Here is a 27,035-nt window from a genome sequence, read left to right on the forward strand (position 1 = left end):
AGGTTGCCCGTCTCTGTTTACTTCAGGTTGTTTCCTAAGTTTTATTTGTGTTTACTCTTTGGGTCAGATCCTTGGGCCTCTACATTCTGCACTGGATCAAGTTGGGTAGGAGGGGGAAAGGGAGGGAAGTCATAATGTGGCTTTAAGCAATGTTTGTCTCCTATCCAACCCCTGATTCTGGGTGGGCAAGGCTTTGAGCCATTTTCAAGGCAGAATTTATATAGCCTTGTCAATCTCAGCAACCCAGAATTTCTGGGGTGCAGGAATGCCCTGGCCACACCCTCTTCTCCCCTACTTCCCACCATAGTTAGAGGGAGGCTGTGCGGGAGGGGGCATCATAGGAGCCCCTACAATAACTCTGTGTTATAGAGATTCCCCCACACTGGGTAAGTAAGCTCCAAGACAGTTTCACAAAGCCCAAATCTGCCACATTACAGTGGAGGATTGGGGTCTTTGTGTGTAGTACTCTGATTAGAATTCCTGCCAGTAAAAATTAGCTTGAGCTTATTAATTTTTTAAAAGAGGCTTCTCAGAAACTTGCATGAATTGTAAACAGTGGACCAAATTCTGCTTATTTACACCTGAGCAAACCCTCTCAAATCAGTGGGATTTGAATGAGTGTATATGAGAGCAGAATTTGGCCCAAAATACTTTAATTCTTCTGACACTACGTTTTGTCTCCATCATTTCAGCAGTCATGAATCGTATCTGTCTACAGATCACATGGGTATGATCTCCATGGTGACTTGGTCACTAGAGGTAGAAATATGAGTTGGCAAGTCAAGGTTACTGTGTCTCCCTCTCTCCCTTTCTCTGTCAGTGCAATGCAGGTAATTATTAGCATGACATTCTGACTTAAAGTAGGCTTCATCTGGAGCAAAATTTGCCATTTTTTAACTGCATAAATGTAGTTTGAACAATGCACTGTGAACCACAGATCCTAGATCCAGACATGGAGAGCTGGTGGTATCCTTTTCTGGACCTCATTTAGTAGAAAAGCCAGCATCCTTGGTTAGAGGAAGTTGATGCTACAAGAAAAATAAATAAAATGAAAAATCCTATGTAGGTCTTCCTTCTCTGAACTGTAGAAACTTTCATTGTGAGGAAATGACCAGCTCCTTTGTCCTTAGTAGATGTCCTGGGAAAATGGAAACATAAATACAGAATTACAAAGACAGAATTTGCCAAGTCTTAGAATACAAATACCTAAACAGACACAGTACAGTATAAGAGAGAATCTTAGGTCTTATCCATGTGTTTAAATTATCCAGCAGGCACTTAAAGTTTACTTCTTTGTACTGGTGATGCCCCTTTCCTGTTTTCATTGATGCAAAATGACTTTAAAATGAGTAATATTTTTCTTGTTTGCTAGCACCATCTCCCCCTGTTGTCCATCCACATAAAATGCATAGTCCTGGAACATAAGAAAGGTGATATGTTTCCTTCCAGCTCTTTTGTAAGCTGACATGAAGTAGACAGACCCTTCTGAAGTTTTGTGCATGCTGTGCTTCTTCCCCCACGCCTCCCTTGCTGCAGCAAGAAAAGCCTTTTCTTTTAACCGGGCTTCCTTTGAAGAAGTGACTCAGGCAGCTTCATGGCCTCTCAAGGTAAATGCATATATAGCCTGTATTTTTATATCATGTTTACAGAAAACTACAGTCTTTTAAATTTCCAGCAATTTAATTAAATGTGACTAAAGCCACATCATCCACAGCATGGTTATTTGACCTTTTTTGTTTTTCAGAATATGAGATGCTCCTGAGGAGAGTAAATCGATAATAAAATGTTAATTGCATAAAATATATTAAATAAAAAGTAGCATTTGCATTTAACCTGCGAGGTGTTTGTTCATATTTCTATGTGTACCATTGCCTGTATAGTTGGCATTGAATATGTGGAAAGGGTATGCACTGATTCAAGGTTAACGTATTTTGCACACACTTCTTCCATAGTCTACTTTGAAAATAGTGTGTCAGCAGATGATGCTCCTTTTCAAGAAGTGTCACAATCCTGCTACCAAGTAACAAAGGAAATATTTGAAGATTTCTTGCATTTAGTCAGATTAGCTATATTTGGGTTCATTCTTGACATGTATTGTCTTTAGCTGGAGCCAGCTGGCTCCTCAGAACTGCAAGTGAAAGTTGCAGTCAGTCAATCATCAAATCCTTCTAAGTTCATTGGCACATGCTATCAAATGATATAACTGAACAGAAAGAGCCAAGATTCAGATTTCCTTTCTGTAGATACAACTCCACTGACGATACCCCATTGAGTTGTACAGGTGCAGTGGGAGCAGAATTTGGGGGTCTAGCAGCGTTCCAACAGTTTGCTATATAGGATTGCCAGTTTATATCTCTCTTTTTGCTAGAACTTTGTAAATGCAATGCTGCTTAACACTAAGGATGTTCTTGAGTACCAAGTAGTTTTTATAGCATTATTGCTGCATGCTTTGAAATATCCTTCTTTTGGAGTGTGAAGACTTGCCTATTTCTATTGACGTTATCATGGGGAATTTGTCATGTATATTTTTACTGTACAGTAGTTAGCAGAAACAGCTGAATAATGTAGCCTTCTAGCATAGAGTTTCCACAGTAAAGAAACGTGGTAATACACGTCTAGACAGTGGCTCATAATTCTACAAATTATGATTATACTGTCCAATCTGTTTGTTTATCTTAAATGTTCACTTACCATAAGTGAAATAGAAAAACACCTTCACAAAATATGCACAAAAATAGACAAAGCTTCAAAGTGTCTTAGATTTCCATCAATATTTAGTGTATTTGCTGTTTGATTTTTTGCTAAATGCGATGGACAAAACTGCAGTTTGTCATTTTATTTCTTATTACTATTCAAGAATGACACTAGCACTTGGCCAGTAAGACTTCATGGCATTTCTTGTAATGAGTTAGAGTGACAACAGTACCCTGCGAGGTGAAATGATGCAGAAGCACCTATAAAATATTCATAACCCAGTTATACATTTTTAAAAGCCAGATAGTAATTCAAAGGGCTTTCTTCTTTTTCCTGTGGTCTCAGACTTTGAAAGAAAGCAGTAGCTGCAAAGATAAATTAAAATCAAAATATGATTAAATGATGAATGAGCCACACTATGTTCAAATAATGCAAAGGATCTCATTTAAACCCATAACACCAAAGGAAAACTTTAAAGCCACAGCTCCTTCTGGTGCTAAAACCCCATTCTGCCTAAGTATTGTAGCACACTTGATAGAAACAATCTGTTTGGGGACACTCACAGTATCTAAGTGTGGAGGCTCAGTTTAATAAAACGCTTTGTTATTTAAACACAATGGGCCTAGCGTTGCTTTCATTTATGCCAGTATAATTAATTTAGCTGCACTGAAATCAGTGGTAAAACCAGTGTGAGATCAGAATTGGGCTCATAAGATGATTTTTCTTTCTGTTATCTACATGCACCCATATTGACTTTGGTGGTGTTTGGTGGTGTAAGATAGGACCCAATCGTACAACCACTTACAAGTATAAGTAGTCTCATTACCTTAAATTGGACTACCCAAGGTAACAAACACTGTGTCTAATAGTGAGTGTTTTCAGGATCAAGCCCTAAGTACACAGACTGATAAAGCCTGATCTTCTAATACCCTAATTTCACCCTTGTGTAACACCATTTAAATCAATGGCATTACATTGGTTAAAACCATTTTGTCAGTGTGGAGAATCAGGCCCAGTCATGGTAGCAGGAATGCAGCCGTTGATATCCTTTCAAAAAAAGCCGGCTTTGGGAACCTCAGATCCCAGACAAGTCATTTACTTTCTAGAGAAGGTTTCTCTCAGATTAAGCCTATCATGCACTAATGAAACCTTAAAGAGCATCTGCACAGGCACTCTCAGTATATAAATGGTTACCACATTTGACCCAAGCAGTCTTGTGGGGTTGTTTCCATTAGGAGGAGAAATTTAATGCTAGAGTTAGGTATCTCTTTGATGCAATCCTGTTTGTTTACAGAAAAAATGACTATGAAGTTCAGATTCCCTGCACACAGGAATCAAAGATCAGGAGACAGTTTCTCTGCTCACAGTTCCAAACCCCTTTCCAACCAGCACTCTACCCAAAAGTGCTCTCTCATATCTTTCTCACAATGTCACATGACAAGCACTTCTCAGACTGTCTCTGATGCTGTCTTCTTTGGCTTTGGTGTTTCTGCTCCTCTCTCTGACACACAGCTGTCTCAAACAGTAGCCATCTCCCTGCCTTTGCATTCAGCCCTCAGTGAAACTCTTCTGCCCACACAGCTCAGATTTCTGACCAGTTGTGTGTGTGTGTTACATTTATCCAGAATGAGGGGCAGCTATTGCCCCACCAGTGAGGTATCTCTCCGCTCCCAGCATAATACAATGTACATGTGCATGTTCTTGCTCTCTTTGTGTCTCTGTGTACGGTGTCCACGTTCTACCACAAAGTTGATAGAAAGCCCATTCCTGCAAAATTCTGACACACTCATTGATAGATACAGCTACATAAAAATGATAGAAAAAGTAAGCAGTTAAGTTACCTAGGCAACAATATCATATCCTAATTGTATAAGCTAAATCTTAATTAAGTCTTTTTTTCCTTGCTGCAGATACTCAAGGACAAATAAACAAAATCTTTCAGGATTATCTCCCGGGTTCTCCAGACCTTCCTAGTCAAAGTAAACCTGTTGAACCTACAAAAGCCTGGAAACATGCACCACCTCCTCACATCTTGCCTCCTGGTCTGGAATACCTGAGCCAGGTCCTGTTGTCTCTAAACTTTAATAGCATTTTGTTTCCTCAATAGCTTATGTTTGTGTTGAAATGAAACAAAACTTTGAAATTAATTTAGACTTGCATGAAGGACAGGATGATTACTTCTGCCTTCGCTTTCATTCCTCCATGACTCAATAAAGTGGGTCTCTTTCCCGTCCCCTTGTCATGCCTTACCTCTCTTTTCTTTTCCCCAATCTCCCTCCAGCTCATTAGGAGCTCGGGCCCACTCCCATGGAAATATGGAGCCCACATTTTGAGGAGCATGAAGGTCTTTTAGCCAGATGACTTCTGCCCATAGTTGTACTTCTCCCAGGGCTATAGGTATCCCTGCATCATAGCATCTTAGATGGCCACCTATACAGACTGTATCCAAAGCCATCCTTGCCTCTAGCAAATTGTGGTTTGTAAAATGATTGGTATAATAGACTTCAATGAATTGTTTTTTATCTTTTAAGCTTCATAACCAAGAGGCAACTTCAAACTAAATAGTCTATATGACAAAAAAATTCTCAGCTGTGTTCCCATGAACACTTGAAACTATTCAGAATGAAAACATTTTAAAGTCTGATCACCTTGCCACATATGCTGTTGAGTCCTGTCTGCACTTCACTTAAGGCCTGCTTTTGCCACCATTATTCAAACTGTGTAGTACTTTACTTCACAGTTACTCCCACTGATCAGCATGTGGGAGCGGGAAAGAATCAGGCCCTCTGTTTTGACACTGAAACTTGTCTGATAATTTAGAATGTGTAGCTCTGATTCTCATGCACTAGACAGATGTTGAGTTTGGCTCCCAACATTCTAACAGGGCTGAGGAATGTTTCAATCCATAAAGGCTTTAACTGAAATAAATACATGAGAATATTTCTATCCACATTAGGATTTGATAGGAAAAATGATGTATTTTACATTTGCAGCCTAAATTACCGTGTAGTGTCTATTTGTTACTGAAAACACTGTCAGTATTAGATAGCTAATGAAACTGGGCACTTAAAGGGAATAGTAATTGTTTCTCACCCCATTCAGAAACTGTTCTTTACTTCAGAGCCGTAATGGTGAGTCCATGGTACACATGCCTGAAATGACATACACTGCCAATTCCATGAGCATTAGTTCAGGGATGGTGGAGCAAGCAGTTTCAGTCGAGGACTGAAAGTGATGGTAATAATAAATACTTAGCATATTACGTGTTTAAATTTCTGTACAAACATTAACTAATTATTCCTCCACTTACCCAGTGAGGTAAGACAGTAAATTATATGATCCCCATTTTAAAGAAATTTTCAATCTGACACATGGCCAAACGGCAAATCACTGTTAGAACCATTATTAGAGCTCTGAGCTTCCTGGACTTCATGCCCAGGCTTAGTCCAATAATCAGGCTGCTTCTCTGAGTGATGTAACCCATCATGGCCTCCTCAGATAATGGGTATATTACCTCTCTGATTATCCTTAAGTTTCTCCCCAGTCTAGAGAAATAAAAGAGAAGACCTTCTCTACCTCTCTGGAACAATTGTGCACCTGCCACTGAACAACTGTAGGTTTTCTATTAGCCACTTTCACTGTACATTTGGAAGCATTTGATCAGATCTGATGTTCTAAGGCAGAACCCTTAGATCCAAGTGCGCTGAAGGTGTGCAGGAGTTTTAAGGAGTCATCATTTAGGTTTGATTTCACCAGTATAGTCCAGCTATAAATCAATTTTGCTTTTGAGAGCATCTCAAAGCTTGTTTCTTTAAATCTTCAAATCTGTTCCAGTAGCAGAAAATTAAATGAAGTAGTTGCTTCTATTAAAGGATAGCAAAGAAATACCTATGAACTTTTGTTCTGTTAAATTAAGGATCCCTGCTCCCCAGAACACTTGCTTGCCATTGAAGAGAATCAAACTGAACCCAGTGACTGAAATGAGAGGTTCTAGAATGACCCCCAGATCCTCTACAGTCTTCACTGCATTCCTTACCTGTGGTGTTGTGTTCATGGAAAGAGGCTGGCAGACTTTTACCCAGTGCAACCTTTCCCATTCAGGGGAACTGCTGAGGAGCTGCTGCCTCCAAAATCCTTGTAGTCTTCTATTCAGACATACCTCTGTTCTAGTGGTTGGTTTCTTCTAGCCCTTTACTTTCCTACAATGTAGTTGGGTAATCACCTTTTGGGAGTAGCTCAATTCCCTGCGTTGATACCATGGGATCTATTTACAGTTCCACTTAAACCACCTGATTTGCAGATTAGAATTACTGGAGTTTACACACCACAGTGTTCTGCAATGATTTGAAATCCCTGCTTCCCCCACTTCTTGCAAGATTAACAACACAAACATGATAAGTGGTGGAGCAAGTGGAATTCAGAATGTGACCTAATTGGATGTGGGAAAGCTATCTTCCCAGAAGAAGAGGCCCTCACGTCTGCAGAGAGAGTAGGCCCTATATCTTTTCCTGATGTACAAGATTTGTAGCAAGCTGACATTTTCTCCTGGGACGTAGGCAAAATATAGAGTTCACTGGGGGTATTGAATAGAGATAGCTATTCAGCATATTGAGTGGGGGGTGGTTTGTGGGAGAAGGTTGAAGGCTACAGGGGCAGGTTTGGCATGCCAGTTTCTCAGGTTATTTGGATAAACTTCAGAGAGGTGTCCAAACTTTGCATTGCTTATTCTGACCATGCTGAGTCTTTCAGATGTCTCCTCTCATCAGTGTATTTATCACCTGCTTCTATTATTTTGTACAGTGAGGACATGTGACTTCACAAAGCAATGTAGACTATGAACTATGCTGGATCACTTCAGGTTACAGTCTGTCCAATGGCATATTTGTGGTGAGGGCAACCCAGCCTTCGTTAAGGGAGTCCCAAATCCTAAACCATGTGCCTGAGAAAACCCCACTTGCGTCTGACTAGGCCCCAGTCCTTTGGTTCACTCCCAGTCCTTCTGAGGATCAGGAACTAACTCCAGAAACAAGTGCTGCATTCAGCAACGAAATCATACTTTTCTATGAGCAGAGACAAATCCTCCCTCAGTTCCAGGAACAATTCAGTGAAGACCCTTTGAGGAGTCACACATATTAGCTATTGTACATTGTATGCAATCCTGATGCTGAGCTATACAAGCTAATACTCTATAAGGCAATTGAATCCAAACAGCACCCAGTTCCAGCATCTCAGACCCAAACAGGGCATCTTCTGCCCCATATGCTGGTCACTGGTGCTTGGCCTGGTGCGAGCTCAGAATGCTGAGCCCTGATTTCTTCTGCATTGCTTGTCATCCATCCCCATGGTGGTCATACTAATCAGAACTCCTCTGCCATGGCCCAGGCTTACTCCCTCGGCTGATCCCCTAGCTCTAGGTTTGGCCTGCAATTGGGCCTGCTCCTTCCAGCTTCAGCAGCAGTAGCAGCAAATGGCAATGTGTGCTCAGGCCTCTGTATGTGTTCCTTTTCTAGCCACAGCCCTGTGCCAGCCAATCTCCTGGCCTTGTTCTGAAGTGACATTCCTCCCCTCCAATCTGCTTTGTATGTCTAAAGTAGAGGTTTAGTCTGCAAGCAGACCCTCTGAAATCAATGGGAGTAGCTGAGGAGTAATCTATTGCTCTGCATGTATAAGGGAAATCAGAAATTGTTTCTAAGATGTAGGGAGAAAATATTTTCCTTTTTCTTTGCCAGCTTTTCACCTTAGTGGATAGGTATCATGCTTTCTATATCCATATATTTAAAAGATTCAGGAAAAGTGGATCTCTTAGTTTTCTACAGTTACACATTGCATGCAGGTCATTATTGTCTCTCATATCATAGCCTTATACATTGTTCACAATCCCAAAAAGTGAATGCGGGGACCATTCCTGGACCTGTATTTGAAGTCAAAGAGAGCTTTGCCTATGGAGATATACAAGGCAGTACCCAAAAGAGAAGAAAATGTAGGAAAAGTGTCTTGCAAACATTTATACCTTCAAAAGTTGGGCCAGCGCCTTTATAGCCTAGATATGTTTAGGTTATACACCCAAAACTGCCGTCTTTAAAAAAAAAAGAGAATTAACCTGCTAAAAGGACTAAGGTCAAGCGGGTTGCATAGACCCTTATAAATCTTAGGGGCTAAGATACTTTGAGATGCAATGTGAGAAATCTCTTTGCTCCTTGAGTGCACTGATAAATGATGGATCAGGACAGTCTTCTTACAGAATCCAATAAAACAAAAAAGCACATAACATGTTGCTATCCTTACTGCACTCTCCAAACTTAGACATATTTTTATTTGATAATAAATTAATTTATACAGTTAAAATAGCTCCAGGCTTTACCAGCTTGACAGTTTTGTCCTGTGAAAGACCAAATTGGGATATAAAACCAATATTCAAACATTGGGACATTTCTGCATAAAGTATTTGTCCCTTTTATTGGTAGCAAAGCTCTACACTAAACTCCCTTCAGATGCAAGAGGTTCTTGTTATGCCTCCTGAACTTTAAGCTGCAAGTAGCATAAGTGCTTAGGAAAATGTTTGTAAGTACAAAGGACTTATTCAGAAATCACTTATATGCATGTGTACTTCAGAGATAAGTGTCAGGCCATGGAGGCTGTCTCACCAGCTTCTGTTTGCAAACTGGAGGAGCTGCAAGAGTGACTTGAACCAAATGGCTGCAAGTTGTTCTGAATATGTATTACACAAGGTTTGCCAAATATAGAAGTGATAGATAGTGGAGGGCTGTGGCACAATGATCCCATATGGTCATCACATATTTTCTTTCTTCAGCCATGAGTAATGAGAATATCTTGTACCAAATATTTGATGGCCATCAGAAATTTAAGGAAAAGAAATGACCAAAGGCTAAATTGTTCATATGTTGACCTATGGTCAAAATGACATTGAAGTGATAGCTAGTCAGTTTTACAGCATTAGCACCCCCTTCTTAAAACAGAAAGAATACCTGAGAGACAATAATAAACCATTACAGCAGCTCTGGGGAAGAGATTCAGCAATACATGGGAAATACTCACTGTTTGTCACTGGTTTATAATCTATCAATCATATGATAATTTCTCCTTGGTCAACAAGTTGGCTTTATAGAGAAGTCTATTTTTTTATTTTTATTTTGTGTGTGTGCTCATTTTGGCATCCTAGAATGCCATGTGATGGCCACCATTTCTGAATCTCCAGATTTTTTACAGCATAACCTTAAACCCAGTGTGCACTGGCCATGCCTCCTCCCTGTCCCCAACAAGTCCTTGTCTGTTCCTTCTGGGGACTCACTCATATCAGGTGAATCTTCAACAGGGGAGAAAGGGCCAGATACCTTTGCATAATCAGAACAGCACAAAGGAGACAGAGTGGGAGAGAGAATCAGATTCTGCGTCTTTTGTACATTTCCCTCAATTACACCTGGCCTCATCATGATCCCAGTGGAACTCATTTGGTCATTGCTTTCAAATGGATGTATACAATACATAACCATCACATCTTATATCATGTCCCTCCAGCTGGCCTGGAGTAGAACCAGCTCCTTCTTGAGCAGGTCAGGACCCTTCTGAATGAACAAGAAGATGACTACAGTGACGCAGGATGCTCCCCAGTGTATCCAGCCCCTGCTGGCCTGGGAGCAAAGAAATGTAGGTCTGCTGGAACATATGGTATCCTTGACAGGTATATGAGAATAATTACTGTGGCAACTCCGGATCTCTTTAAAATTATTAGAGTGCCCCCATGTACTTTCATTTATTTTCATTTTTTTAACAGCTGGACCAGATAATCATTCACCAGCAGGTAGAGCTTCTTGAAGGTACCATCTGTATGAGTTTCATCTTTACAATGCCAGCATGTAGATATCTTTGTAAATGTAACATAAATTATGCCCTAACCTTCGCCCATTGAAGTCCATGAAAACACTTCCATTGACCTTAATGGGCATTTGATCAGGTCCTCCATGCACTGATAGGTTTAATGCTGAAAGTTCATTTTGTTTACGGCAGTTCTATCACAATAAAAGGAGAGGAAAACGTCAATAATGAGTCTCATAACATTTCTTCACCAATGAGTTCAGTGGGATTGCTCACATGCCTAAAGCTACTTATGTTTATAAGTGTTTCCGGAGTTGGGAAGATGTTGTTTTCTTTAGCAATTATTCACATGCTCCTAAATAATGTAATGCTCTCTGATCAGATGAGTTAAAGAAACAAAAGGTATCTGTAAGTGATACAATAATGCATAATAGTTTGCATGTATATAGTGCTTTAATATTGCAAAGCACTCTAGAAACATTACCTGCTGCAAATGAAATGTCATGTTTCTTGATATTTTTTTTCACTGCAGATTGGCACAGGGCCTGATCAGGCTTCATTGATATGAATAGGAGTTTTGCTACTGAGCAAAACTGAACAGGATCATGTCATTACTTTTCACCTATTTAAGTTAGTGATGAGTCCAAACCACAACTCTGGATATCAAGTCGGGATCCAGATCTGAACTTCATAAATCTATAGTGGGTCAAACCAAAGTCTGATCTGAGCACTCTCTAATTTGGTTTAAAATATAGATCTGAATTTTTCCAGATTCCATGGTGTTCGGATTCAATCCAATGTCTGATTATTGTTGCATAATTGCATAGTTTCATTACTTTAAAGGAATTTTAAATGGTCCCTGTTCCAAAGAGCTTATAATATATATTAGCGAGAGAGGTTGGACTGTGAACTTGGATCCAAACTTGGATCAGGTGTTTTTGGACCATCTTTAATTCTAATTTATTATACTAAATAACTTGCTAACTGTTTTACTTTATTAGTCATACTTGGTACGGAGACCCGCAGCAAATATGAGATAAAAAACCGTTTGGGACAAAGAGTTTACTTTGCAATGGAAGAAAATGGTTGCTTTGATCGTAAGTTCTGTTCACCTATACGGTCTTTCACCATAAGGATAACTGATAACACTGGTCAAGAGGTGATCACAGTGAATAGACCCTTGAGATGTAACAGCTGCTGGTTCCCTTGCTACATGCAAGAGGTCAGTGAATAATAACAACAGCACCTTTCATTTATGTATCTCAAATTATTTACCAATTTTCAATAAGGCTCACAAGACCAGATGGGTAAAATGCACAGAAAGGACTATGTGTTTTGTCCATCTTCATGGGGTGAGATATAGAGACCAGAAGGGTGGGCTCTGGCTGCTAGACCATATTTCCTCTTTCTAAAAAAAAAATCCGTAAAAATAATAATTGTCAAGACACATAACTGGAAAGGAACATACTTCCTTCATGATGAATGAAACCATTAATTACAGGTAGGCAAGGAAGGTCTGACTTTGGCCTTCATTCAGATTACGAGTATGATGCAGACTAGCTGCATGTCTAGTTCCATAGGGTTTTTGCCATGTTAACACAGAGGGTTTGAGCGATATGACTGGAGTCTGAAAGTCCAGACCCACAAATGATTAGAGAACTTGCATTCAGCACTGCTCAGATAAGTCCCAATGCTGCAATGAAGCCCATGTAGAGGTCAGTCCTCAGTGCAAGATTGGGGCGATAATTTATACAACTGGAGCACGTGAGTCCTGCTTTATTTGACATGTATGTGTTTTTGCAGTATGTTTCAGTTTCCACTCTTCAGTTTGATGCAAGACATTGTATCATAATTTCAAGCTGAATAGTAAAAGTACTGTCGTTTCTTACAGATTACATAACACTCATTTCGGTATTTATGAGAAATTAAACATCATGGGTGAAATCAGTGGCAATAAGTGACTTCAAATAGGGTCAAGATTTCACCCCTGTTTGGTGGCAGTGTGCTTGCTATTTGCTATGTTTAGTACAAAAATGTCCACATTAGTCCTGATAAGTCCTATGAGCTACATGTGCCTAATATCGCCCCTATACAGTTTCATAGTATCCACAGTCTTGTGTTAAGAGCGTGCTCTGCTGTTAGAAATACTCTCTCTGAATGAGAACACAGATACTTTCTTTCTGTATTGCACCACTCATTACCATAAAGCACTCTCACTCTGAGTTGCATTGACTATGAAAGGTGAATATTCTAGTCCAGCATGTTGATTTCATCATTTTATTCAAGTGCTTTATATACTCGCCCATGTACATTCCAAGTGGTGCAGTACGATTTGTATTAGAGATGTAGATCAATGTACAGAAGTATCAACATCTCTATATAAATAGACCTTTGTATATTAACTAATTACTGTAAATACATTAGCTTCTGTATACATATGGTTTTTCATGTTATACAAAACTTTATTCTTTAGTAGCAGTTATTAAATTAATATTATTCAATGTATTTAAAACTATCCTATGAAGTCTTGTCATACTATGTTTATGGTTTAAAATTTTGCATTTAAAAATAGGGCAATTAATCTTGTAAATTTACATGTGTTATTATTGTATGCCACTTTTGTCTGATAGTTAGAAGTTCAGTCCCCTCCCGGTACAATAGTCGGCTACGTTGTCCAGAACTGGGACCCTCTGCTGCCTAAATTCACTATACTGAATGAGAGCAAAGAAGATGTATTGAAAATAATTGGCCCCTATGCAACGTGCAGCTGTTTTGGAGATGTAGACTTTGAGGTATGTTTCATACACTAGAGAATACCCATTGTTTAAAGGTAATATAATATTTTGACTGACACATTCAATGAAGGTTTTAAACTTAAAAAAAACAATGAACTACCGTAATTTAGGAACCAGATGTCAATGGTGCAGAGAGTGACAAATCAAAGTTCATGGTTCTAACCTCAGACCTTAGGCTGGAAGTTGAGTCTACCACATGCATTTCCTGGATAGGAATGACAATAGATGCAGGAAAAAACATTGTCCTGGGGTGAAATCCTGGAACCCCCTGAAATCAATGAGAGTGTTGCCATCTACTTCAATAGGGCCAGGATCACATCCAAGTCTCCTTCAGTAAAGTTCTGATCCAAAGTCTACTAAATTCAGTGGGACTCTTTCCACTGACTTCAATACCCTTAGACCAATTCTAAGAGTAGTGTTGCCATTGAACAGCCACTTAACTGCTGCTTCTACAGGACAGTTAAGTCTGAGAAGCAGTAGATTTGGGGGGGCGGGGGGAGGAGGGAGAGCAAAACATGCACAAAATTTGCTATGACAATCACAGCCTTGCTAAAACAGAGAGAAAGTGAGAAATCCAAAGCACTAAGGGATCATAGCAATCGTCTACACTGGCTTCCTCCTAAACAGACACACCAAAAGACTTCAGTGAGATTCTGCCCACAAATGTAGATTTAATTTAGCAAATAACTGGAATGACCAAGGAATCAGGGACACATTTGTCTGAGCTAGAAGTTAGGGGTGCATTGGATGCTACTACTATTTAGAGCTAGTCAAAGAAGGGGAGAACTTCCACAATTTCTTTTCCCTGGTTTCCAGTGAGCTCCAGTGCTGCTGCTGATCCCAAATTTCTAGAAGAGTATCTTTCTGGTGTGTCCTTTCACATGGATATAGATAAGCATGATGCCACAGAGCATATAAGTGATGACAAACATGAGGGTACTGGTTGGTGGCAATCCAAAGTCAGTGGCTAGGGGAAGCTAAGAGATAGAAGGGAATCCATCTAATTTCTCAGTATTCTGTGACTCAGTATTCTGTGTCGGAGCAAGTAACTCCCTTGGTCAGAGGCAGCTGCATCAGCATCATATGCATCTAAGCTATTGTTGCGGAATCTACTGTAGCTGCTGTCGCTGTCTCTTTTCTTTCCATTGTTTCATCATCGCTGATGACACAATACTTCTCAGCAGCAGCATGGCTGAAGCAAGAGTCCTCTGACTCTTTGTGTACAGAGAATAGGCCAGATTCAATGATCTTGTGAGAATCTGCTTGAGGATAGGGGTATGAAAAGGAGGTGTCTAACTGCTGCCACTGTATCTGATGCCGTGGCAGCAGCTGCTCTGTGTGTGTGCAATTGCACATATATTTTTCAGTTGAATTTTGTCTGCTTTTCTGAGTTTGCGGGTGCTGCAGGTCTTTGTTGTGGTGTGATGCTGCAGATGCGTGTCCAGCATGCCTGCCGTAAACTGAGTTTCAGCACATGCCCCGCAAAGCTATTGTTTAATGCCTGTAAGGGACTGCGGAAGACTTTGTTACGGCCTAGGTAGGGAAATTCCGCTTTCTCGAGGCCGCCCGGTCACTGTAGGACACGGAGAACCAACTTCAACCGGTTTTAGGCCAGTTTTGTCTGCCTTGCATGGCCTGTTGCCGGTAGCGGAAAGCCCCTTTAGGGAAGTACCTAATTATATATTCATGAGCTGTTTCTGTGTACTGCTAATTATGGCTCGCTGATTGCCCCTTCTTCGGACTCCGTCCCAGGCAAAGCTCCGGTGTGCTGGGTTCCCCGTCTCTGTGACAGCAACGCTTGGAGTCCCCATTGCAGGTGTGTCACTAACCTTCAATAAAGCCAATAACTCGCTGCTTAGCTGCGTGTGGGTCTCGTTTTCTCAGAGTACCTCTGCCGGCCTGCGGTGCTTCGAACACCTTGGCCCAGAACAATGCCAAACTGACAAAAATGCTGAGATTCTCATTTGCTGACCATGGGAAAAGACTGGGGAAATAATTTTCCTCCAAACAAAATGAAAGACGAGTCTAAGCCACAAAATTTGAATTCACATCCAACATTTGTGGATGTTCAGATGTGCTGTTTTGCTTTGGCCCCAGCTCTAATCACATGAGGACCTTTGCCAGTTGTCAATTCACTGGAACAATGGAACCAGTCCCATTGAAGTTAATGGGGATTTTGCCCCTGATTACCAGTGGGAATGAACCAGCCTGATTGTGAATGGCCATTGGGACAGCTTTTGGGAGGGTCACTTAGATGGAGAGAAGGGTATCCATTCTGCAGAGGCAACATTAGGGTGACATACTGTGCATGTGCAGTTTCCACAATTAGAAACTGCACAATAGTTCATTGTACAAATGGAGGGAGGTGAGATGACGGGAATGGTTGACCAGCTCCTCTCTCTGTCCTCGGGGATCGTAATCTCAGACAGTGGGGTGCATGTGCTACATGGTGATGATGTTGGCCACATAGCCTGCTTTTCACATGTCAGAAGCTGATCTTTTTCTGGAATTCCATTTAAAACACCTCAGACAGAACATGAATCCTCTCTCTGTGACAACTTGAAATTTCATAGGCAGGAAGGGTCAAGGAAAGGTGGCTTTATTCTTTGTTTGTTTGTTTATATTGTGATCGCACCATGAGGTCTTCAAAGGCTGGGGGCCATTGTGCTAGGCACTGTGCCAACATAGAAGATGACAGTTCCTGCTCCAAAGAGCTTAAAGTCTGAAAGATAAGACATAACTGCATGAGACAAGCAAGTCAAGGTGAAGATGGGAGAGATGAGGTAACAATAAAAACACTAGGATGGTGTGTTCCATATTCTCCTGCTTTGAATAACCCTTTCCCGGTTAGAGGGAGAGGAGGCTTCCCAAAATTTCCCAGAAAAGTGAAATGTAGAGGCTGTAAAACTGTTCAAAATAGCAAACATTTTTGTCTTTTGATTATAATAATACATTCTAGTAAGCATGGACATAAATGGTTCTGGCTATCTACATGGGGGTGAATTTCATTTCACCTTCTGGGCCAAATCCTCAGCTTGTGTAAACTGGAAAAACACCAATGGAATAAATTAACTATTCTGATTTACACCAACTGAGATCTGGCCCACTAAGAATAGAATACTTTCTTGTCTGTTACAGGGTACTGATCATAACAAATCCAATAAATTATTGTTTGGGGGGAGGGATTGGAGGGGGCTATATGTTAGTGTGGCTATTTTTTAATCCCTCTTTTCTCTTGTGTAGGTAAAAACTGTTAATGAAATGTCAACAATTGGCAAGATTTCCAAATATTGGTCTGGGTTTGTAAACAATGTCTTTACCAATGCTGCTAACTTTGGGATCCAGGTTCCTGTAGATCTTGACGTGAAAATCAAGGCTATAATGATCGGAGCTTGTTTCCTCATAGTAAGTACACAAAACCAGAGGGAAAAATAAAGTGGAGCCAAAGCACCCACTATCTGTGGTAAGACCTCAGTCCTACGACAGGATCCACATGACTGTACCCTTGGGTATGTTCAGATCCTGTTGCAGCATTGGGACCCAACCTAAAATTGTCAATACCTAAAAGATTATTAGCTGGGAAACCTGTAACTTTAATGGGTTTTTCTTTTATCATTTAGTGATATGGAATTCTTTAAAATTTGCTTCATTTTATCATAAAGTTACACCACATCCAACATCCTGTCAGTTTAAATGATATTTTCATGTGTTGTCCTGTGTCACAAAAGATGCGATCAAATATTTTAATCCTCGCAGAACCTAACAGAACCCTGGATAATCTGAGGCAATGAGAAAAACTGTTGAATTTGGACGTGTTACCATGTCTGTGAACCAAGAGAGAAGAGCAATTACACTGATTCTTTATTGGTGTTTCAAGATCCTGGGCCTGATTTGCCCCTTGCAGGATATAAATAACTCCCATTGATTTCACAGGAGAGTTTTATGTGTATCCTGAGGAGCAGAATAGGGCTCTGAAAAGGTGAATCCTTTGCTTTATCCACAGCTCCTCATTTTATTCAGCATTATCTATATTTCTGCCCAATGGGTCAAAATGTTTTCCCTAGCCCATATTCTTCTTCCTTTACAGATTCTATTGTAAAACATTGAATCTTAAAACATTCAAGAACAGGGGCAAAGAGGGGTGTGCATAGATTTGAGGTGCACAACTATCATGACAAATCAATATCTTTGCCTGTTCTTGCTTGATTTATTTCTCCCTATGCATTATATCTAATACGCTACACATCGGTACAGCAATGATGGCCACATAATGATTTCAAAAAACTGTTTAGATTCTCTGATCAGAGGAGACAGGAAGACAGGCAGAGCTATTTTAACTGTACTTCTGAAAAGAACCCCACAACAGTGATTCTGATATTTTATTCTAGTTTTTGGCTGCAACAAGCTTAGAAATACAATTCTCATGACACTTAAGATTTTCAGATTTCCTCCTACATAACTCTCACTGCTCAGTGGCAGAGAGTCGTTGCCTAATATACTTATTTTATTTAATAAGAGCCTTCAAATCTGGCTTTTAATATTAATTGTTGCCTTTTTGTATCTTCCTTAACATTCACAGTTCATTTATTTGTAGGATTTAATGTTCTTTGAGAACTCATTGGATGGATTATAACAAGCAAGATGACAGAAACAATAAAATATGCAGAATGTGTTTCAGTAAGTAAGAGAGAATATAAATTGATCTTCTTGCTTTCAAGGCTTCTACATTTGACACTTTCTGATTCTTTTTCATTTTCTTCTACAAATCCCTTGAGCTTTGGGCATTATATTTTACTGCACAAATCTTTTTTTTTTGAGGAAAAAATTAATGATAGTATTTATTAAAATATTTCTTCTGTAAATAATAATTTCCCCATTTGAATTGTATGTATTGCTAAACATACAGGTTTCGACAGAGCAATGTTGCTTTGGAAACTGCTTCTCTCTTTTTTCTCTTTTGATGTTTTTTCATGTAAAGCATGAAAGATTAGAACTAAGCCTTGCAGCATCACTGATGAAAAGTCTATATTTAGAGAACCCTTTGAAGTTTTGCAAGTGCTGGTGCTAGTTATTAACCAAACAAGGTGGGACTTCCCATTATTTCTGAAGTAGCTTTCAGATCTACTATTAACTAAGAGTAACAAACTGAATATAACAGTAACAATGTACTGGCATTGCCCAATGGGGAAGTTTAAAATGGGTATATATTTGTGTGGGGACAGTGGAGGTGATGAAACTACCTGCTTGGGTTTAAGAGATATTTAACACAGCTAAGGTTTATAAATCACGTGATTTTATGGCAAAGATTTTTCAAAAATAGGAGTCCAAGTTAAGTTTCTGAGTCCATAATTAGTCACATAAATAAGTGACCTATTTTCAAAAGTTTGGAGCATCCAGAGTTTTCAGTGAAGTCAGGCAAGCATTTTTGAGTTTCTTGGCCACATTACAGAGAGAAAAAGAGAAAGAGAGAGAGAGGAAAAAAACTAACACTTTCAAGTATGTAATGCCTTAAAGTGCTCAAGAAGTTTACTCCCACCTTGTTGTTGTGGAAAAGATCCTTTGCTTTAATCCACATCATACCCTAATACAGTTAACTTTTTAATTCAAGCCTGCACTTTTCTGAAGCCAACATAAACCAAACACCAACCCAACTGAACCAAAGCGTCAGCCTTTTATACCTCCCCTTTGGGAACAGGCAGACTCAGATATTTTCTGTAATATTACTGTGCAATAGAAGCTTTCTAGCTGCACTTCAGACACAGATGTAAATTGCAATATAGAAATATTCCTTAAGGCTGGAGGTAGTCACATCCTGCTAAGAGTGTTCACTACTACTTTTTCAGATTTTTAATGGCTGTTCATTTGTACCATATTCATATACATTACTACTTACTGTTCATGAACATTCACATTCTCAGGCTTTTGCTTATACAATTGTTCGGGGAATGTCCAGCCTTGCTGAAATACCCATATTTATATATGGGTATATTTATTTATATGTGATCAAGAGTAGTTGTGCAAAAAAAAAACCATTCACTGAACATTATTTGCTGTTTGTCAATTGTTATACATAATTCTCTTGCTTAAAAATTTCAGTGATGCATTCAGGTGACAGAAACAATGCCATGTAATATAGGTGACAAATCACACACAAAGAATAACAGAGTGCTCAGTCTGAGTGAACCGTTTACAAAACATCCATTGGCTGAGATTTGTTTGCATGAAATGGGCAGTGAATGCTGGCAAATAGCTAACACATCTTTTAGATTATCTAGTAAGGTGACTAGTTTCACTACCAACCATTATACAAATAGTAAAACTATGTGCTTTATATGTTCGGTAGGTGGCAGCAACATTTCATCATTCAATATTTATTTTCCACAGAGCATGATCTTCACCAGAGACCGCTTCAACCTGCAATTGATTTCTAGCCTTTTGAAGAGAACAGTTTTACTTTGTTTGCTGTTTGATATTAAACCTTTGACACAAGATGTTGGGACTGTTTTACTGTTTGCAAGTTGCCACTGAACTCTCAGTAACTGGGGACGTTCTAATGGAAACTTGTAGCTGCTTGCCTTCACATCCATTAGGGAAAATTCAGCATACCATAGGGTGAGCTTTTCTGATCAAGTCTGGAAATACCTAGCCTGGCCCCTGACTATCAGTGCTGATTCCGTAAATGGAGGGTATCCAGTTCAGATCGAGTCTGAGGGTCTGACTGGCAGGAAAGAGAAAAAGTACCTGCTCTATGTGCCGGCTCCCACATCTCCCACTCCTGCAGAAATCTATTCATAGTTGCACAGTTTGGGAGCTCAGTCCTGAACTTTGCTTAGCACTCTGGCCCTGAAGCTTAGCTCTTAAACATCTGATTAATTTTAAGCATGTCAGAATTGAGGTTATTCATATGCTTAAAGTTCGGGATGCACATAAGTGCATCAAGGCCAGAGAGCTCAGCAACTTGCAGAATTGAGCCCTGAGCAACCAAGTGATTGAGAAGAGGAGCTACGCCAGCAGGAACTCATCAACTGATCCTGCAAAACCTTAATCAAGTGGACAGTCCTGGCTCACTGAGCAGTCCTATTGCCTTCATGAACACTGCTTATGTGAGATTCCTCACTTGATTGAAGGTTTAAAGATCAGGCTCAATCTGAGGGCGGGGGGAGTACCACAGAAAAATGGGTAATGAGAAATAATCTTAGCATACCACAAGGTGGCATATTGTGAGAATATTACTGTTTTTTTAAACAGTTCAAATAGTAGGTTCATAGCTAGGGCCCTACCAAATTCACAGCCATGAAAAACACGACATGGACCATGAAATCTGATCTCCCCGGAAAACCAGGTCTCCCCCATAAAATCTGGCTAGCGTGGAGGGGGTGGGGTGGGTGCTCCTACCATACGCCGCGGTCCAGCTGCTAGTCCCAGCCAGGCTGGAAAGCGATGGGACTTCCTCTTCCTCTGCAGGGGCCACTCCTGGGGCCGGTTCAGACCCACCTCTGGGAACCGTCCCCAGCAGCAGGAAGCTCAGCGGCTGCTGGCTGGGAGCCCTGCTCTGAAAGTAGCGCTGCTGCCAGAAACCGCATAGAAGTGAGGGTGGCCTGGCATGGTATTGCCACCCTCACTTGTGTAGCAGTGCACAAGTGAGGGTGACAATACCATGCCAGGCCACCCTCACTTCAGCACTGCTGCTGTCGGTGGCGCTGCCTTTATAGCTGGGTGCCTGGCCAGCAGCCGCTGCTCTGCGGCTTCCCCAGCTCTAACAGCAGCAGTGCCATCAGCTGCAGCTCAGAAGTAAGGGGGAAATACCATGACCCCCCTACCACAGCCTTGCAGATCTTCCCCATCACCCCCTTTTGGGTCAGGACCCGTGGTTCCAACACCCTGACATTTCAGATTTAAATATCTGAAACCATGAAATGTATTATTTAAAAAATCCTATGACTGTGAAATTGAGCAAAATGGACCGTGGATTTGGTAGGGCCCTAATCATAGCTCTATTGGTTAAAAGGTTGCAAACACTCTCCCTCACACACACACACACTTTATGTATAACACAGTGCATCCATCAATGTATCTGAACTTTTTGTCTCTCATCTATGGTATGTATTAGTTCCCAGAATTTAAACAACGGGAAATGCACTGAATGCTTATGTTTTCAAGACAGAATTATGGAAGGCTCTTCCTGATAGTAGTATCTGGCTTCCATATCTTTATTTGTTTAAAAAGGAAATTACTCTAAAGTTATTTTAGTTCCTGTTTAGTTTTACACAAGGTACACTGGCTATGTACCTTGTAGTTGCATTAAATTATTCTCACATTCCTAAATGGACTCTGCAGGTGACTACTGCTCCTTGCTTGTACCAACAAATGATCCTTGGAAATTGTGTTTCACTGTACTTTCAAATTAGCAAATATAGTGGAAATTCCGTCTGCAGTATTGATTCCTGAATTTCTTTCTTCCATCATAGGATTTGCTCATGAGCCGCTGGCACAGCTATATGTAAAGAAAGAAAAAAACGAGGTGAATGATTACAATGATTATTATTTTGTTACTGCCATTTGATGCTTATCTGAGACATGAAGAATTACATTGACTTTGCAAACAGATATAAGAAAAACATTGCGTCAAATTTTGCACCAAGCAGCCTTGATAATTGTCCTTCTAAATGTCAACTGTACACAAGAATGAGGAAGTCAGCATGGGAAAAAATATCTGAATCCCTAGCATACATGACATAAAGCCTTCGCCCATTTATAGACAGAACTCAAACTGAAACTTTTGAAACATTTGGATAAGTTTCTTTCCCCCTGGGTTTAATCTAGAACACTGGTTTTCAACCTGTAGTCCATGGACCATTAGGGAGTCCACAGACTATGGCCAAGATTTCCAAAGGGGTCCATGCCTCCATTAAAATATTTTTAGGGGTCTGCAAATGAAAAAATGATTGAAAACCACTGATTCAGAACCAGACGTGCCAAGGTGCTACATGAAAGGCTGGCTGTTCTACATTGCCAGTGGTTCTGTGCATAAACATTGAGGTTACTGGATACTTCTCCAAAGTTAATCAGTTCTTTGAAACTTTTGCCTGTTTCTACACTAGATTATTTTTTTCTGAAAGATTTCTACTAGTGCAGCAGCTGCTGATATTTTATCTATGGTGTCATCTAAGCCTGCTCATATCAGGTCTCAGAACTTGGTTAATACACTAGAGGCCAGTCAGGTCTTGTCTATGCTGGCATTCCTGTCATTGCTATCAAGTATCAGAGGGGTAGCAGTGTTAGTCTGTATCCACAAAAACGAGGAGTCTGGTGGCACCTTAAAGACTAACTTACCATGGAAAACGATCCCCGACTCTCACAGGCCTTGGGAGATAGGCCAATCCTAGCTTACAGACAGCCCCCTAACCTGAAGCAAATACCAGCAACTACCCACCACACCACAAAAACACTAACCCAGGAACAAATCCCTGCAACAACCCCGTTGCCTTCTCTGTCCCCCTATCTACTCTAGTAACACAATCATAGGACCCACCCACACCAGGCACACCATCAGGGGCTCATTCACCTGCACATCTACCCATGTGATATATGTCATCATGTGCCAGCAATGCCCCTCTGCCATGTACATTGGCCAAATGGGACAGTCTCTACGTAAAAGGATAAATGGACACAAATCAGACATCAGGAATGGTAACATACAAAAACCAGTAGGAGAACACTTCAGTCTCCCTGGACACTCAATAATAGATTTAAAAGTGGCCATTCTTCAACAAAAAAACTTCAAAAACAGACTTCAAAGAGAAACTGCTGAGCTACAATTAATTTGCAAACTTAACACCATCAATTTGGGCTTGAACAGGGCCCGGGAGTGGTTGGCTCACTACAAAACCGATTTTCCCTCTTTTGGTACTGACACAGCCTCATCAATTATTGGGAGTAGACCACATCCACCCTGACCTAATTGGCCTTCAACATTGGTTCTCCACTTGTAAGTTAACTCCCTTTTCTTCATGTGCCAATATATATTTATGCCTGTTTCTGTAATTTTCACTCTATGCATCTGAAGAACTAGGCTTTTTACCCACAAAAGTTTTAAGGTGCACCGGACTCCTTGTTGTTTTTGTCATTGCTATGCCTAGCGGAGCTCCACAAGTGTTAGGAATTATAGGGAGTTTTTCAGAAATAAGGCTAGTATAGACAAGGCCTTTGAGATTAGTGGTTGTGATCTAGAAATGATCTCAAATTTCATGATAAAAATAAACAAAAAGTGTAGATGTGACGTGACTTTAGATTATATAATTTTAAGGAAACAGCACTTTGTGAAAGCATAAGCATAATTTCTTTCATAGTAAAGTCCTGAAGCCCAATTCTCTCCCCCTGGATATGACTAACTCCTGTTTAAGTCAAACTGAAGCCTTATATTTTCATTGCAATGTGGACTATTTCACTTGTGATCAAGAAGAGTTACCCTGTGATCACTGGAAGAGGTGGTTATTGAGGAGAGGAGAGGGGTTTTGTGTTTCTTTGGGCCCCCCCAAAAAAGGGGAGGAGTGGAGAGTAATGATGGGGAGTGACTGCAGAGCCAAGGGGTAATTGTGCTGATAAGAAAAGAGACAGGGCATGGAAATAGGTGTGCTTAAAAGTAGTTGTGAGGGACCAATTTGAAGTTGCCCTTAGTTCCCATGAATGCATTGTTATAGCTGCAGGGAGAGCATATTTCAAAACGCCATTTCAGGGGGGTCTATCCATACCATTCAAGATATTGCCTGGACTGCTCTCGGGAACGTAAAATCTGCTTAGCACTAAGAGAGCTGACTATAAATGTGGCAGAGAGGCAAAATGATTTCTAGTAACTAAAGTTTACAGGGCTCATGGACAAATATGTGCTCAGTGGAATGAAGAGTATTATGAACCTTACATACAGTATAAATTTATTTAGGGATGCCACAGTATTATGAAAACAGTGCCAGTAAATTTAAGCTATACTGCTCCATTAGATTTTGTCTGCTTTATGGGACATTATATTTTTTTAAAAGAAGTAGTTTTAATGGAAAATGAAGGTAAACTAAAAGCATCTGAACAGCACTGACACTATGTATTTAATTATTGCATGACATGTTTGATTATTTTCATGATGCACTTAGTATTGTAGATCATTCAAGAGTTAAAAAAAAAAATTGAACTCCCTTGCATGGAAAAAATGTGGAGGTCGGGGGGCGGGGGAGGTAGTCACAGCTTTCACCCACAAATTTAACTCATGTGCAAAATACACCACATGTGAGTCTTAGCTGTTAAATTTAAATAATTATTTCATCAAAACCTTTTTTGGTGTGAGTCTTTATCTAAATTAGTCAGAGCTTTTGGGATTCCCCTGTCTCAAATACTAGGTTTCTGAGTTCAATGGCAACCCAAAAGGTATTACTTGTGTTTTGTTGTGTACTTGAGCTCTGAATGGTTGGCTTTTAATGATTATTTTAAGCATCAGTGCAGAATACAGAGGCCATCTTATCGTCTCAGTTGTGTGAGTTAGTGCTACTCTGAAATAATATGTATCTAAGACCTAGATTTGTCTCAAAGACCGTAAAATGATCCTGCTGTACTGCACTGTGTTGTGCTGCCGTGCATTTCCTTGGCTATGGTTTTGTTCTTTTCAGGGTCTTCAATTGCATCCATCATCCATGACATCTGAGTGCCACCAGGTTCTGATCCTGCAAGCTGACCCTCACAGTCCAAGTGGTACAGCAGTATAATGCAGGATTGAACCCTTAGGGCCTGATTCAAAGCCCATTGAAGTCAATGGAAGTCTTTCCTTTAACTTTTAATGGGCTTTAAAACAGGCCATTTGTGTTCTTTGGATAGACATATATCTAAAATAATATCAGCAATATAGCTCTGGAATAGAATGCTCATGTCTTCGAAGTTTTGTGCCATGCTATTTGTACTCTACATACAAAATGAGTGACACTCAGGAGGTTAAACAAACATAACTGTATTAGAAAAATCAAAACTAACCCACAAGGAAGCAGTAAGGATCAGATGTTGTAATCAGAAAAGGAGGACTTGTGGTACCTTAGAGACTAACACATTTATTTGAGCTTAAGCTTTCGTGAGCTACAGCTCACTTCATCAGATGCATGCAGTAGAAAATACAGTGGGGAGATTTTATATACACAGAGAACATGAAACAATGGGTGTTACCCTACACACTGTAACGAGAGCATGTATGGTAACAGGTAACGTGAGCTATTACCAGCAGGACGTGGTGGGGGGGACAAAACCTTTTGTAGTGATAATCAAGGTGGGCCATTTCCAGCAGTTGACAAGAACGTGTGAGGAACAGTGGGGGGGAGGGGGAAATAAACATGGGGAAATAGTTTTACTTTGTGTAATGACACATCCACTCCCAGTTTTTATTCAAGCTTAAGTTAATTGTGTCCAGTTTGCAAATTAATTCCAATTCAGCAGTCTCTCGTTGGAGTCTGTTTTTGAAGTTTTTTTTGTTGAAGAATTGCCACTTTTAGGTCTATAATTGAGTGACCAAAGAGATTGAAGTGTTCTCCGACTGGTTTTTGAATGTTATAATTCTTGATGTCTGATTTGTGTCCATTTATTCTTTTATGTAGAGACTGTCTGCTTTGGCCAATGTACATGGCAGAGGGGCATTGCTGGCACATGATGGCATATGTCACATTGGTAGATGTGCAGGTGAACGAGCCTCTGATAGTGTGGCTATCGGTATAGGGGGGTGTTTATGTGACCATCGCTTATTAGCACCGTAGTGTCCAGGAAGTGGATGTCTTGTGTGGACTGGTCCAGGCTGAGGTTGATGGTGGGATGGAAATTGTTGAAATCATGGTGGAATTCCTCAAGGGCTTCTTTTCCATGGGTCCAGATGATGAAGATGTCATCAATGTAGTGCAAGTAGAGTAGGGGCATTAGGGGATGAGAGCTGAGGAAGCGTTGTTCTAAGTCAGCCATAACAATGTTGGCACACTGTGGGGCCATGCGGGTACCCATAGCAGTGCCGCTGATTTGAAGGTATACATTGTTCCCAAATGTGAAATAGTTATGGGTGAGGACAAAGTCACAAAGGTCAGTCACCAGGTTTGCCATGACATTATCGGGGATACTGTTCCTGACGTCTTGTAGTCCATCTTTGTAAGGAATGTTGGTGTAGAGGGCTTCTACATCCATAGTGGCCAGGATGGTGTTTTCAGGAAGATTACCGATGAATTGTCATTTCCTCAGGAAGTCAGTGGTGTCTCAAAGATAGCTGGGAGTGCTGGTAATGTAGGGCCTGAGGAGGGAGTCTACATAGCCAGACAATCCTTCTGTCAGGGTGCCAATGCCTGAGATGATGGGGCGTCCAGGATTTCCAGGTTTATGGATCTTGCGTTGCAGATAGAATACCCCTGGTTGGGGCTCCAGGGGTGTGTCTGTGCGGATTTGTTCTTGTGCTTTTTCAGGGAGTTTCTTGAGCAGATGGTGTAGTTTCTTTTGGTAACCCTCAGTGGGATCAGAGGGTAATGGCTTGTAGAATGTGGTGTTGGAGAGGTGCTTAGCAGCCTCTTGTTCATATTCCGACCTAGTCATGATGACGACAGCACCTTCTTTGTAAGCCTTTTTGATTATGATGTCAGAGTTGTTTCTGAGGCTGTGGATGGCATTGTGTTCTGCACGGCTGAGGTTATGGGGCAAGTGGTGCTGCTTTTC

General features: G+C 40.5%; 1 protein-coding gene across 1 annotated transcript; it reads left to right on the top strand.

The window, feature by feature from the left end:
- Positions 1–1,472: 1,472 nt before the first annotated feature.
- Positions 1,473–19,812, top strand: PLSCR5 (phospholipid scramblase family member 5). The gene is made up of 8 exons (XM_084638700.1): positions 1,473–1,607; positions 4,605–4,756; positions 10,487–10,529; positions 11,529–11,749; positions 13,158–13,319; positions 16,566–16,727; positions 17,917–17,999; positions 19,707–19,812. The coding sequence occupies exons 1-7, from the start codon at positions 1,595–1,597 to the stop codon at positions 17,953–17,955; spliced, it is 792 nt and encodes a 263-aa protein (XP_084494826.1). The 5' UTR covers positions 1,473–1,594; the 3' UTR covers positions 17,956–17,999; positions 19,707–19,812.
- The last annotated feature ends 7,223 nt before the right edge of the window (positions 19,813–27,035 follow it).

This window comes from Lepidochelys olivacea (genome assembly GCF_965140295.1).
Source record: "Lepidochelys olivacea isolate rLepOli2 genome assembly, chromosome: 9".
NCBI lineage: Eukaryota > Metazoa > Chordata > Testudines > Cheloniidae > Lepidochelys > Lepidochelys olivacea.